At 34.8% G+C, this 13,020-nt stretch overlaps 1 protein-coding gene across 4 annotated transcripts in view; it reads right to left on the bottom strand.

Moving 5' to 3' along the window:
- Positions 1-13,020, bottom strand: part of PIBF1 (progesterone immunomodulatory binding factor 1) — a 114,203-nt gene that overhangs the window by 23,464 nt on the left and 77,719 nt on the right. For 3 of the 4 annotated variants that reach the window (XM_029960850.1, XM_018071531.2, XM_018071533.2), the window contains 2 exons: positions 10,559-10,661; positions 6,836-6,966 (listed from right to left, as the gene is read on the bottom strand). The exons of the other annotated variant lie outside the window; for it this stretch is intronic. In XM_029960850.1, coding sequence (XP_029816710.1) covers positions 6,836-6,966; positions 10,559-10,661 — 234 coding nt within the window. The remainder of the gene's footprint in view (positions 1-6,835; positions 6,967-10,558; positions 10,662-13,020) is intronic. 4 annotated transcript variants of the gene reach the window in all.

Here is a 13,020-nt window from a genome sequence, read left to right as displayed (position 1 = left end):
CAATGACTTAGGTAGTGCACTGAATAAGCATAAACATCACTGTTTGTGACTTAACCAGAAGTTCATGTTCAGGTTCAATTTCATCTACAGAACAGAACCTATTCTACTTATACCTTCTGAAACTATATGACATGACTGATCCATGTGAAGCAGTTCTAAATTTCTTTGTTTATAGTCAAATATGGGACATAGACTCTATAACATTCAGTAGCACTTGATGTGTTTTCTGTCATACATACTAATATAGAATTACCAAAGGATGTGCAGACTTTAGATTTAGTAGTTTTGCAATACTTATGCTTTTTCATCATTGCAGATAGAAGGGAATAAATCCTGTACTTCTGAAAGAATACTGCTAGAGAGGCATATATACATGTAACAGAGCAAGAAAGCAGTTACCAGACAGAATGATAATATATTCACACCTGTAATGACTATGTAAAGCAGAGATACCTTCAAAAGTTCTGTTTTGGGAAGAAGACTGACCATTTCAGTCACTGTTTTAAAAATGTTCTGAACCAGTGTCTTGGACATCAGCAAAGACGTTCTAGCTTTAAACTACCTTACACTTTCATCAAAGAGTAGTTTAACCTGATCCAGTTTTAACTGGCAGTGCAACAAATCAGAGAGCAGCTTTACAATTACTTTCAGATGACCTAAGTGAAAACTGTTGCTGAAAGATAATCTTTCACTTACCACATTCTGGTAATCTGCTCTTCATGTTGGTACTGCAAAATTTGTGACTATGTTAAGTAGGCCCTTTCACCGATCTGGATGGAAGCTGGAGTCTTTTTAAAGGGTATTTTTCACACGGATCACCAAAACAACTGGATTTACCATGTACAGTGGAGACCCACAGCTGAAGGCAAGGATGAGAGTGCTCCATTTGGTGATGGAGGGCCTTAACTGCCTTGCTGTGATTCTGAAACCACAATCTATGAGTCTAGACAAACCAGCTTCTCACACTGCAGCTCAAGAGTTATAACTTTGATCTGAAGAGACAGGATCTTCTTGACCAAGCGTAGACCACGCTGTGTTCCACGGTCCTGGCCACTGATTGCCTCACTCTGCGTGTGGAGAAGGTGCCCTTTGTGAGATGTGGGGCTATAACTGTAGCCCCAAAAGTACAGGTTGGAGCACCAACTGAAAAGCAGTGCAGCTCCTGCTTTTTCTATGTGCTTTTCTAGAAGAAACTGAAATGTCTGGGAGAATATTCAGTTTCATTCCATCATGCTTTTAAAGCTTAGCCAGGTATGAATCCAGGTACCAGGAATGCAGGACTTACCACAAAATACTTGTCATATACATACACATTGCTCATAGCAACCACTGGCTTGTTTTGTTTTCTTCACTCAGGATCTAAAGCCAAAGTAGCTTGGATTTTACAAGTAAGACATTTTTAGGTTACATAATTTTTCTAGAGAATGGATACTAACATTTCCCAGTTTCAGACTACCCTTTTCAATTTGGGCAATTAAGTCATGTTAATGTTTAAGTTTAAATATACTAGCTACTATCCTGTTCAGAAGCTTCTATTATTGGATATTCTGAATACTGAACAGACTAAATAAACATGGTCTAATACATCACTGGGTTTTATTATTACTTCTATTCAGTTAGAAAAAAAAGCAGGTTTCTTTTTCACTGAACTGTGTACTCCAAATGCTGTAAGAAATAAGGATTGTGCCTTTCTGTTCATTTCCGCTTACAGCATGAAGTTGAATAGCCCAATCTTGAATTATTTTTTTGCATTTTATATTCAGATACAAATATTACCATCAGAAAAAATCAAACACAAATAGTATATGTGAAGGTTTTGTACATGAAATGGAATATATAATATAGCCATATAGTGAAGCTACCCCTTCTCTGCCAATTACAGATGAATAGTTCGGAGTAGATGGTTAATTATTAATCTAAGTCAAATTTTGTTTTTAAGTCACATAGTTAGAGAGGTATAAAAAGTTTTGCAAATAAACGTTCTTTAGAAGAAAGAATACATGATGAATTAGTGCTCTCTCATTGTGCAGGTAAATGACCACAGCTCAGATTTTAAAATGGATTTAGGAGAGTATTGCTTAATGATTTTAATTGGAATGCTTCAGGAGGGTTAAAAAAATTTATTAAAAAAAATATCCATGAAGTGTCCAAATTGAAACTACTTTTTCAAATTGAAAAAAAAAAAATCCAAACAACTTTTTAAAAGTAGTATTACAGGTCAGAAAATGTAGAGAAAATTATGTATTTCTATAAATGTTGCTTGGACCAGTTCTCAGGTAAACTGAAGTAGCACTGGAATAAATGATACATATTTCACAGAATGGTAATATTCTCATAAAAAGCTCATTGCCACTCTGTGATGGGAAAAACTTATCTAACACTGTATGCCAAGTTTTATGTTTGGATGGCAATTAGAGAACCCAAAATGTTTAGGTAAGGAACATTTCAGTACAAAGCTTCTTAGTGAGCGAAATCCTTATGTGTCTTCTAGATTTGCCACACAGTTAAGGTTTTTGAGGAGTGCTTTTGGGTAAGTGAACCTCTTTTAAAACCAGCCACTGGTACTGAGAAATTTGAGTAAGTAACTGCATTTAAAATAAATATCCTCTCTTTATGAGTGAAGTCCTGTTTAATGTCTCCAGTTATTTATAAACCTGGATGTTTTTAGCAGAAAATTACGTACTAAAACTACAATTACTTCACTATACACATAAGAATGAAATTCAGAGATTTGTTGTCCCACAGTATGACAGTTACAAGCATTTCTTTTCAAAAGGAATGCTAAATGTGTTATTTTTGTTTCTGACTAAAGAACTGTATGCTAGAGAGATTTCTTCATAGTAGCAAGGAGTCATCCTCACACATAGCACTACTCTTATTAACCAGTGCAATTTACTTTCATTAATGAGAGTGCTATGTGGTCTAACATAAATAAGAAGTTATTTAACAGAATATTTTGAGACATGTGGACCACCTATAAATTTACCCTGCAGATGCTCTGTCACTCAGTATCAGAGGTTTTGTATCTGAAACATATATGCAGGTGCATTGGCTCAGTGCACAACTGTTCTGCTTCCAGAGCCATCAAGTTCTCTTCAAGGCCAAGTGCCAGCACAGCCCATGGCCTGTCTGGGAGAATTCTAAGGGTATGGGAATGAGAGTGGTAGTGAACATTAGGTGTGGGTAACACCTAACAGAGCTTCCATTACCCTGAAACAACCTCTCCTTTTGTCTTTGAGTGGTAATACACTTGTGCCTTCACACAGAACCTAAGCAGTGACATCACCACACCTTTAATAACCTGGCAATGGGTCCCTAAGTTGTTCATGCAAATAACTAACAGCTATGACAGGTGCTCAGCTAAGCACTTACCCCAACCACAACAGCTCTTGCAGCTCCTAGTCAAGGTATGGCTAAAGACCCACAGAGCTGTGTGAAAGATGTCCAGAACAGACACACTTCTCAGCAAGCCACTAAAGTATCTCCAGTTCTGGTATAGTACTTTAAGAGATTAATTCTGTCTGGTAAGTATTTTGACTACTCCTTTCCTTTCAGTGAGAAGTTGGATGGGGCTTTGGGCAACCTGGTCTAAGTGGAACATTTCCTTACCCATGGCAGAGGGGTGGAACTAGATGATCTTCAGAGGTCCCTTCCAATCCACACCACTCTGTGATTCAGTTTGACAGCTATTGACACAAGCAATCTTGTGCAGTATTTGGACAGTCCTTCCAAGTGAGGAAGACATTTTGATACAGAGGGTCTCAAAGACAGCCTTAGCTCTAGAGGTAATGACACTTAATGATAAAGGCATGTAAGCTGCTCCAGTGGATGTGAACTTTGAAGACCATGTTGAAAGGAAACTTAGATGGATCTGCAGGACTTCTCAAAAATATTATATCAAAATGGTCTGCCTGAATCTGTCCCATTCCTGTTGTAGAAATAACTGCTGTCAGAAATGAAACTTTAATAGAATTATGAGGGTGGAGAATCCTGAACACACCTGTTGTCTGTAAAGGGACCACATTATAAGTGACTTTAGGCCATTTTGTGAAAAATTGGTAAAGATATGGCCCAAGAACATCCAAAATGAGATTTCAGTCATAGATAGCCTTCCTCATAATTGCCTTCCTCTTGAGCTGATTTCAACAGGACGGTCTATTTCATCATAGAATCAAGCTCACATCCAGTAGCAACAAACAAACTTCTCAAAAGACACAGAAATTCAATTATTGCAAAACATTTATAAGGTTGCAAGAAAGTACTGACTCATCATCCTTGGAAATCTGCTGGAACCTAATCACCCTAGGAGTATGTTCTAAAAAGATTATTGGCCATGATCACTGTGTACAGAAGCCAATTATGGATTAAGACTAAAAAAGTAAATTCACTTGCAAATTAGTCCTTGCTGATCCCTCCACACTCAAGTGAGACGTGATAGAGAACACTGGCACTGATAACACAGCTATGACTCCTCTGCTTAGGGAATCTGTGATTTACATAATGCAGAACCGTATTTCTTGATGAGCAGATGACATAAAAACACAACACGAAAAGAACATTCCTCCACCACAGATTCTGCACACAAAAAGGAAGGAAAATCACGATCAAGCATAGGGCAGCTGTAAGGGTAAAACTAAGTATTTGGTCTTCATTATGAGGGTGCAGGCATATTGATATAACACTGATTCATCTAGAGTCTGGTACTCATATATAAGATTTAAAAAAATATATTAAAAAAAATCACTAGTATTTTTAAAAATCAGTCTGAAAACAAGAATTCAAACACTTTTCCCGTTAGCTGGTACTTGTGAAATTGCTTTTTAGAAATACAACTAATGCATTTATTGTATTTAAAATTAAAACAAAACCCATATTTTGTGTAACTGTAGCGCAAATTAAACCTCAACTTAGAAAGGCTTCTGCAGAATTGCAGTATTAACTATTAATTATAGGTAATTGTTGAAAGAACAATTTTTTTTAAATGGTCTTACAAATATTAAAATTTTTCCTCAGCTCTGAGATACAGAGAAACAGGGCTTCATAAACCATGCCTAGTGTTTTCACTAATGCTTTTCTAATAACACCAACATTATCTGCAGAATTTAGGGCTCTCCTTGAGGAGCATTAATTCTCTGAACTCATCCTCTCAAAAATATTCCACACACAAAGCAACAAAATGCTGTTTAATAAACTAAGAGGGTTAGGAATAGTGGGCTAAATCTTTTGATCCAGCACAGCTTCAGTTGGCATATATTTGCTAGGGATTATCATTAATTTACTTAAATCCCATTCTGATTCAGTTCTGGAATAGCTGGGAGTTCGACTCGGCCACAAAGTAATCTGAAATCACCTAAGGGATATTTTAATTTAAAACTGTCATCAGTTTCCAATCTGCAATCCAGCAGATATCAAAAGGTTATCCTCATGACAAAAGATTGCTTGAATGTAATGGTTCCCTGGTTAGAAATCTCTTACTTTAACATTCCTCTCACTTATGGGAAAGTAAAGGACCAACATTACCAATTTATACCAGATTATGATTTCTCTTGTGTGCCGGGGAATGCCACTAATTTAGGACCTTTGTTTTAAATATGAATAGCAAGGAGTTATGAATAGCAAAATTAGGGACTACAGATTGTACCAAAAGCCCTGAGACATTAGACTGTTTCCAAGAATTTCACTGGCCTACGAAACAAGGCAAACTAGGGGAATAATAGCTGTTTTTAGTTTACAAGGAATATTGGAAACTAGAGGAAAAAAATTTCTTACCAAAATATTTGATGTACAAAGTGTTACTTTTTTTGCTACAATATTTTTTTGTCAGACCACACTTTCCTTTACAGGAACAGAGACTAGTGGTGAGCACACCCCAGCTCCCCACAGTAGAATACTGCTGGTATGTTTACCATGAATGGTCACACTGTGGGGAAGATCCATTTTCTTCCTTAACCTGAGGCACTTTAAGATGAAAAAAGTTCCCTTTACAGTTAATGGAGAGTAACAGGCATCTCTAGGAAATTACTCACTCCATCCAAAATCTGAATTGCTTCTTGGAGATGTCACTTCCACCAAGGAAAGTTGACCTCAATCCCTAATTTAGGTACCTTAATTTGTAGGCTAAATTTAAGACGAATACCTGGGCATTGAGATTATTTGCAATGAGCCATTGCAAACTCCAGAAAATCAATGTTAATTATGCATTCAAGTTCTTACATATTTTAAAGCATGAAACATACACTTTCAGAAATGACCTCATCTATTTACTTCCTTTCTTTTCTAACTTTTGAGAGACTTTTGGATTACTATGTGAATAATGAAAGACATTTTCCTATTACCATCATCTAAAACTGTATGATGCTGGGAAGTTGGTCAGTGGTCAGAAAGTTCTGACAGACAAATATAACAGCAAATCAGAGAGCCTCCACTAGAGAATAAGCTCTGCTTATGCCTAAAATAACCTTTGCTGGTGGACTAGTCTATTATTTTTCTCTGATTATATTTCTTTATTTTTTACTTTTGTACATCTGGTGTGTCATTCTTTCCTTTTACTCTCCTGAATTTTCCTCTGCTTCATGGGAGCTCTTCTCAACTCCAAATTCACTTTAAACCTGACTGCCATAGCTGCTTTTCCAAACGTAAAGCCCCTTTTTCTGACATTACGAGTGAAATCACAGATACTAGAGTTCCAGCATAAAGACTGGAGTTCATCAATGATGAAGTGTTAACATCTCCCACTTTGTGGTCAGTTGCAACATTTTTTCTTAATGATAAACACATAAGTAATTTCACTTTCAGTTCAAGAGAAAGTGAAAAAAGAAATAGTGATTTTAATTACCTGACATCTTTTTCAAGTTGTGTAATATGTTCTTTCTGTAGACTTATTTGAGAATCTCTCTGTTGCACAGTTTCAATGAGATATTTGTACGGCTGTTGTGCTTGGTTCAACAAAGAATTTGCTCTGTCAAGCTGTCAAAAAAAAAGGTATTACTACTAAAAATTTTATTATTTATAAAGTACAATTACTTGATTATTATTGAATTACTATTAGATATTATTGATTTTTACCAGTTGCATAATAATATACATCCCAAACAAAAAAAAAGGGGAAACAAACCACCTTTAAATTAATAAGTAGTATATTATCCTCCCAATTTTCTGTTCTAATTATATGTTATTTTCACTGCAATCATGCTACTCTCTACACTTCCCTAATCTACATTTTCAAGAGTTTTAATGTAACAGCTTCCATTGATTAAAAAAAAAAAAGTAAAGTCAATACCTCTGTTTGTGGTGTTATTGACTGGTGACTTTTAAAAACAGTATACTATTACAGTGGAATTTTCAGCTCAGAAATTGAATCTAGATAAAAATACAGTCCAAATGGAAAAAAAAAAATCCCTTTCTTCTGATCCGTTACTCTATATGAACAGCAAAATCCAACAAGATGCTTAAAAGACTAGTATAAAGTAACTGTCATTCCCATAAGTAGGAAATAAACCTTTCTAGCCTTGTTCCCTAAACAAATTAGGATCACTAGGTTTAAAAATCTTGCATGATATGGTCTGCATCTTGAGCAATATAACAAGATCATTCACTAAATTCTGTACAGAATTAAGATCATACAACAAGATTTAGTAGTTTCAGCAGCTGGAGTACACATAAGTCACGAAAAAATACAATGTCCGGTGAAGGTTCCAAAAAGGCATTCAGCTGCAAGCCCACTACTCAGCTAATTAATTTGTTCATTCAGAGTACCATTTTTTCTGTATACAGACTTGCTAGTTGCTTTTTAAGTTACCCAAAGACCATATTAGCCTTCTAGACAAAAGGGACTCTATCTATCAATTGTGGCACTGCTGTTCAAATTTCTGCAAAGTGAATTAATTCCAAAATTTAGATTGGACTCTAGATGTAGTACTTACAGATCACTATTTTGCAGAAGCTGATATATATAGGCTTCCACTTAAACTGAGAGTAATAAAGTGAGTTTCAGAGGCGATAAATGGATTATCACCAGCTGAGGATCTTTCTCGGATCAGGTCATGAGAATTCCTTTATTCTGTTTGTCCTAGGCATGGTCAACAAACCTTCTGTAGTAGAAAGAAATTCTCAGTACCTACTTTAACACTGCAGGTCACTGCTACACAAAGCATCAGAAACAGGACTTTAAGGAAAAATTCTTTTCTAATGCTGTCGAAATAGGATCCTGCAGTTAAGTGAAACCTGACAAACTATAATAGGACTAACAGAAGACTGACAAGTTTTTCTTCAGTAGCTGAGCTTTTCCATAGGGTTCCAACTTTCAAGTACAGTATATCAGACTTCCTTAAAATGAATGAAATTATGGAGAAGTCAGTATTTTCTTCTTGGTAATGCTGAACTTTCCCAGAGGATCAATATGATTTCTTTCTGTAAAGCTCAACAGCAATTGTTTCAAGGACAGACCAAAAGAAGAGTCTTACAGCATCCATTTTAGTTATTGAATTATTTTTCTTTTCCACCCTCCTTTAAAAAGCTAACAAAACCCAGTTGTATCTTAAATACTGCACCAAAATAGCAGTATTTAATGCAAATTCAAAACTAAGAGTTGATATAATCACTTTTGCCTCAACTTTTTATCCATTTTCTAGATTTCTTCTAAATGACTGAACAAAGTGTCAATCAAAAGAATAATAATGGGCTCCCTAAGCATGCTGTAGTTTACAGGATCTCTCTTTTGTTCTTAAAAAAATAAAAATCAAGAAAGTTACAACAGCTTGGAGTAAAAATCTATCTTGGCTCAGGGAATGATTTAAAGACAGCAACACACGTTTGAGAACTTTAACTATATAAAAAAGATAATAGATAGCAATCAGTATAAAATATGAAATGCAGGAAATTTACCACAGGAGCTACAACTTCAAGGGGGTAGTTGATACCAGCAGACAAAAAATAGAAGCAAATAAATTCTAGAAACAGTACAATCCAATATGGCAGAGATACAGTAAAACTGTATATAATGTTGATGAAAACACAGAAGTTTTCAATAAAATTTTTGCCATCTGTTTGAAAACAAGTCAGATGATCAGCTTGTGTAACATGAGAACAATGGACTACTTTCCACTCCACTATGTTCACAAGCGTAAACTCCTTGTGCACATACTGAAGGATGGCAAGCAGTATGGCATAAGTAATTATTATCAAACAAATTACCTATAATCATATGCAAAATTAAAAAAAGGAAGAAATAAATCTGCTTTAGTGCTCAGTCCTGAATGCCAGACGTAAGTTTAACTGAAAGCAGGTCTTAAAAGATTTTATTTACACATAAGGGTTTGATGTTAGTAGACTGTGCACTAGCTATCTGCAAAACATTTAACTTTGTACTGGATTACATTCAGATCTAAACTATAAAATTAAATGATAAAAATCAAGAATTTAATGGCAGAATAAAAATGAGGTGAAGATGTTCTAGTGGAATTTTGCCAGAATTTGAACTAAGGTCACTGGTACTCAATCTTTCATCAGTGATCTAGAAGCAAATATAAAACTAATGTGGGTAAGAAACATATTGAAGTGAAAACCAGAAAGATTAAAGATTAAAGATAAAGAACAATGATAGGGAAGAATACCAAGCAATAGATTCACCAATTTCCTGATGTCTGCAAGTAAAGATTTGAAAGACTATGTTTCAGTCAAATACAAATTACTATGATATACTTAAGAAGAATACATAAATTATAGTATTGGTTAAAAAAAAAAGACTTCACTGTTCATGCATCTTTCATTAAAATACTATATATAATCATATATATACATATGAAGTACATAAAATTCATAATTTAAAAATATGTAGAAAATTCAAATATTTGTCCAGTGGAGTACTTGGGTGTAGTAATCCTAATTTATAAATACCATGGCTTTAAAAATCAAACTGTTAAATAACATTGTAAGCTTAGAAATTCCATAGTGGCAATATATAATAGAAAACATAGTTGTTCTTTGGTTCCTAAGAGAAAGTTAAAAGACAGTCTTAAAAATACTTCATAAAATTAGTTTGTCCTAATTATGGGACATTTCAAGCTAAGTTTTGTTTAGCGTTTGTTCTCCAAGTCGAACGAATATGTAATTTCAGGTATTATATATAGAATTTTAAAAGATCATTAAATTAAATTCATTGTAACAAAGACTCAAAAACTGAACAATTGTAGAAAAGGATTTACAGAAATGTCTTCGAAAGTGATTTAAGAGAAAAGCTGTATAAAAAGTAACAATGTATTCATTGAACAATTAAGTATCAAACAGAATAAACTAGTCTGGCTAGCTGGTCTTCTGTTCAGAAATCAAAATGCTCTCTGTCTGCCTCACATTCTTGTTTAGTCCCTAAAATAATCCCTCTTTCAATATTAGTTTCAAAATACAATAAAAACTTCTTTGAAAACTTCTATCATAGAGCTTTGGTTAATTATGAGGCCATTTTTTTACATCAAATAGATAATAAACATTTCATTTTACGAACAGCTGTTCTGCAATGTTTAGAGTTTCTACTGATTTGAATTTTTGTGTAGCAGTAATTTACCTCTTGTGAAATCTGTGTTACTTGTTCCTTCTGATGTTCCAGATCTTTTACAAGCAATGAGTTTTGCTTTTCTAGTTGCAGTAATCTTCTTGCCAAGTGAACACTGTACCAATAAAAATCAAGCTCAAGTTGAACTTTTCCCAACTTAGGACTATTTTCCAAAATAGGTAAAAGAAATTCTCGCATCATATTGCAGAACTTGATTGCCTTAATTTCTCACCAATGCTTAAATACTAATATATATCAACTACATAGTTAAACATGCTGCATGGTCAAATTTAGAAAAACAATGAAAATATTACAAAATTTAAAAGCACTGAAATAGCATCTCCACAGTTATGCCAATTGTAGTATTTTATACAAAGTAATTACCTATATAATTTTCCAGTACTATACAGTTACAGTAATACTGTCAAAATGCTTCATCTAATTATGAGTATTTATTTTTTAGCAACTTTATAGAATCACTATAACAGGTTTCTCCTTAAATAACAGTTTAAAAAAACACACATCAATATACATTTCATAGCAGAACACTGAAAAATGTAGTATTTTATCATTTTCAAAACAGAAGCAAAATTGTTTTGTCCGACATTTAATATGCTAAATAATTAAACGTTATTGCCACTTTTTAAAAATAAACTCTTACATACAGTCACAAATTACCTTGAAGAGAAAGGATTATTGGGACACTTAACAACCTAGTTAAAAATAAGATCCTCAATCTCTTGCACACTTCATGTCCCAAATCAAGAGTTTATCATCAATTTAACAGCACAGATCCATAGGCAGATTCAATATGCAATTGCAGAGCCTACTTCCAGACATCTAACCTAGTCTTCCAAACTATTATTAATCACAGTAGGACATGGAAGGGACCACAGTGGGTCACTTGGTCCAACCTCCCCGCTCAAGCAGGGTCATCCCAGAGCACATTGCAAGAGATTGCATCCAGAGGGTTCTTGAATAACTCCACAACCAGTTCTTGACAATAATAGGGAATCTATGAGAGGATAACTGGTCTAAAGCAGACTGATAGGGAGATTATATTTACCCTTAAGCTGAGGCTTACACTGTGTAAAGCTAGTTGAGTGCACAAAGTTTCTCTGAAAATTTGACCAGTCATAACTTCCACCTCCTCCTCAGTAAAATGGAATACACTTTTAGATTTGGAAGAAGTCTTAGTATTTTTCATCTGTGTTATAAACCTACCCTTTCATGTAGAAATCTTTTACTTTTGCCTATTGTGAGAGGAACTACCTACAATTTTCAATAGTTTTTACCATGAGGTTGGTTCTCTCAGTTCCTCCTACAAGGAACATTAGGTTGTGTAAACAGTAACTGAGAAAAACAAGTTAAGTCTCCTAACTAGTTATTTAGATTTTTGTTTAGGAGATATGAGATATGTGTGAAGATCTCATCTAGCACAAAAGAGAAATGAACCACTTCTTTGACTAGTAGCTATTACAGTGTAAGGGAAAACTTGGATACCTTCCCATGGCAACTTTAGGAATGCAGCCCATCTCAATTTTCCCAGCTACAACTATTCAGTGAACTTGACCTGAATTTGCAAGTATTTAAGGATAACACAAATACGACTTTCAATGTATCTCATTGATACATTTTTTGACTAGTTTTAATTTGAAGCAAAGGCATAAAGGGACTGATCTGCAAAGACATCTTATTCTGGAAACCTTTTATTATAACTATACTAGAAAATTATGCACTGCTCGAGAATGTGATAATTTATTGTTAGCAAACCACTAGAGTCACTCTGGTAATACTCTGTATTTTCTCATTTACACTCTCCCAAGCAGTTCCTAGGCACGGGTGAGAAGTTAGCATGGGCAAGCAAATCATTGCCAATGCGTTGTTCACGTGCAGCTTAACCCACAATGAGAATTTAGTTTTATGGAAATGGGATACTACATGCCATTTGGTCTTGATGCTTCAGAGTGTTCCCAAGGATGTTTAGTTTAGTACTATGGGTGTACAGTGCCTATGTCCAAAGTAATGAAATAGTTGTTATTGGTAAGTAGGTAAAGAAGTACAGACCCCACAATGCCCTATGTTTGAAAATGCAGGTTTTGTACAAAGTTTCAGAAACTGAAGTGCATGATGCGAACTTAAAAGAGCCTCTCATTTAGGATCCCATATAGCAGGGACTAAAGAGCAGGTAGTGGACTCCAGAGCAATCCTAGAGAGCAGAAAACTTACCTGTGTTTCTTTAATGGTTCTAAACATAGAAGCTTATGTCACAGAGTCTTTGCTTAAAAACTCTGGGAGCCGAAGGCAACACACACATTTTCTGCACAGCAGGTAAACCATATACAGACTTCTATGGTTTTTTTAATTTTAAAAGACAGAGAAAGTCTATGAAGTGTCCAACATCATTATGAAGGATTAAATCAGTTTTATTAGTCAATGCCTTTTGGAACAATGACATTCTGAATGACAGAGCC

Source organism: Manacus vitellinus, unplaced genomic scaffold, assembly GCF_001715985.3.
Source record: "Manacus vitellinus isolate BGI_N305 unplaced genomic scaffold, ASM171598v3 scaffold_2_pilon, whole genome shotgun sequence".
Lineage (NCBI taxonomy): Eukaryota > Metazoa > Chordata > Aves > Passeriformes > Pipridae > Manacus > Manacus vitellinus.
Note: the sequence above shows the minus strand (reverse complement) of the source record. Positions and strands in the feature narration are given on the sequence as shown.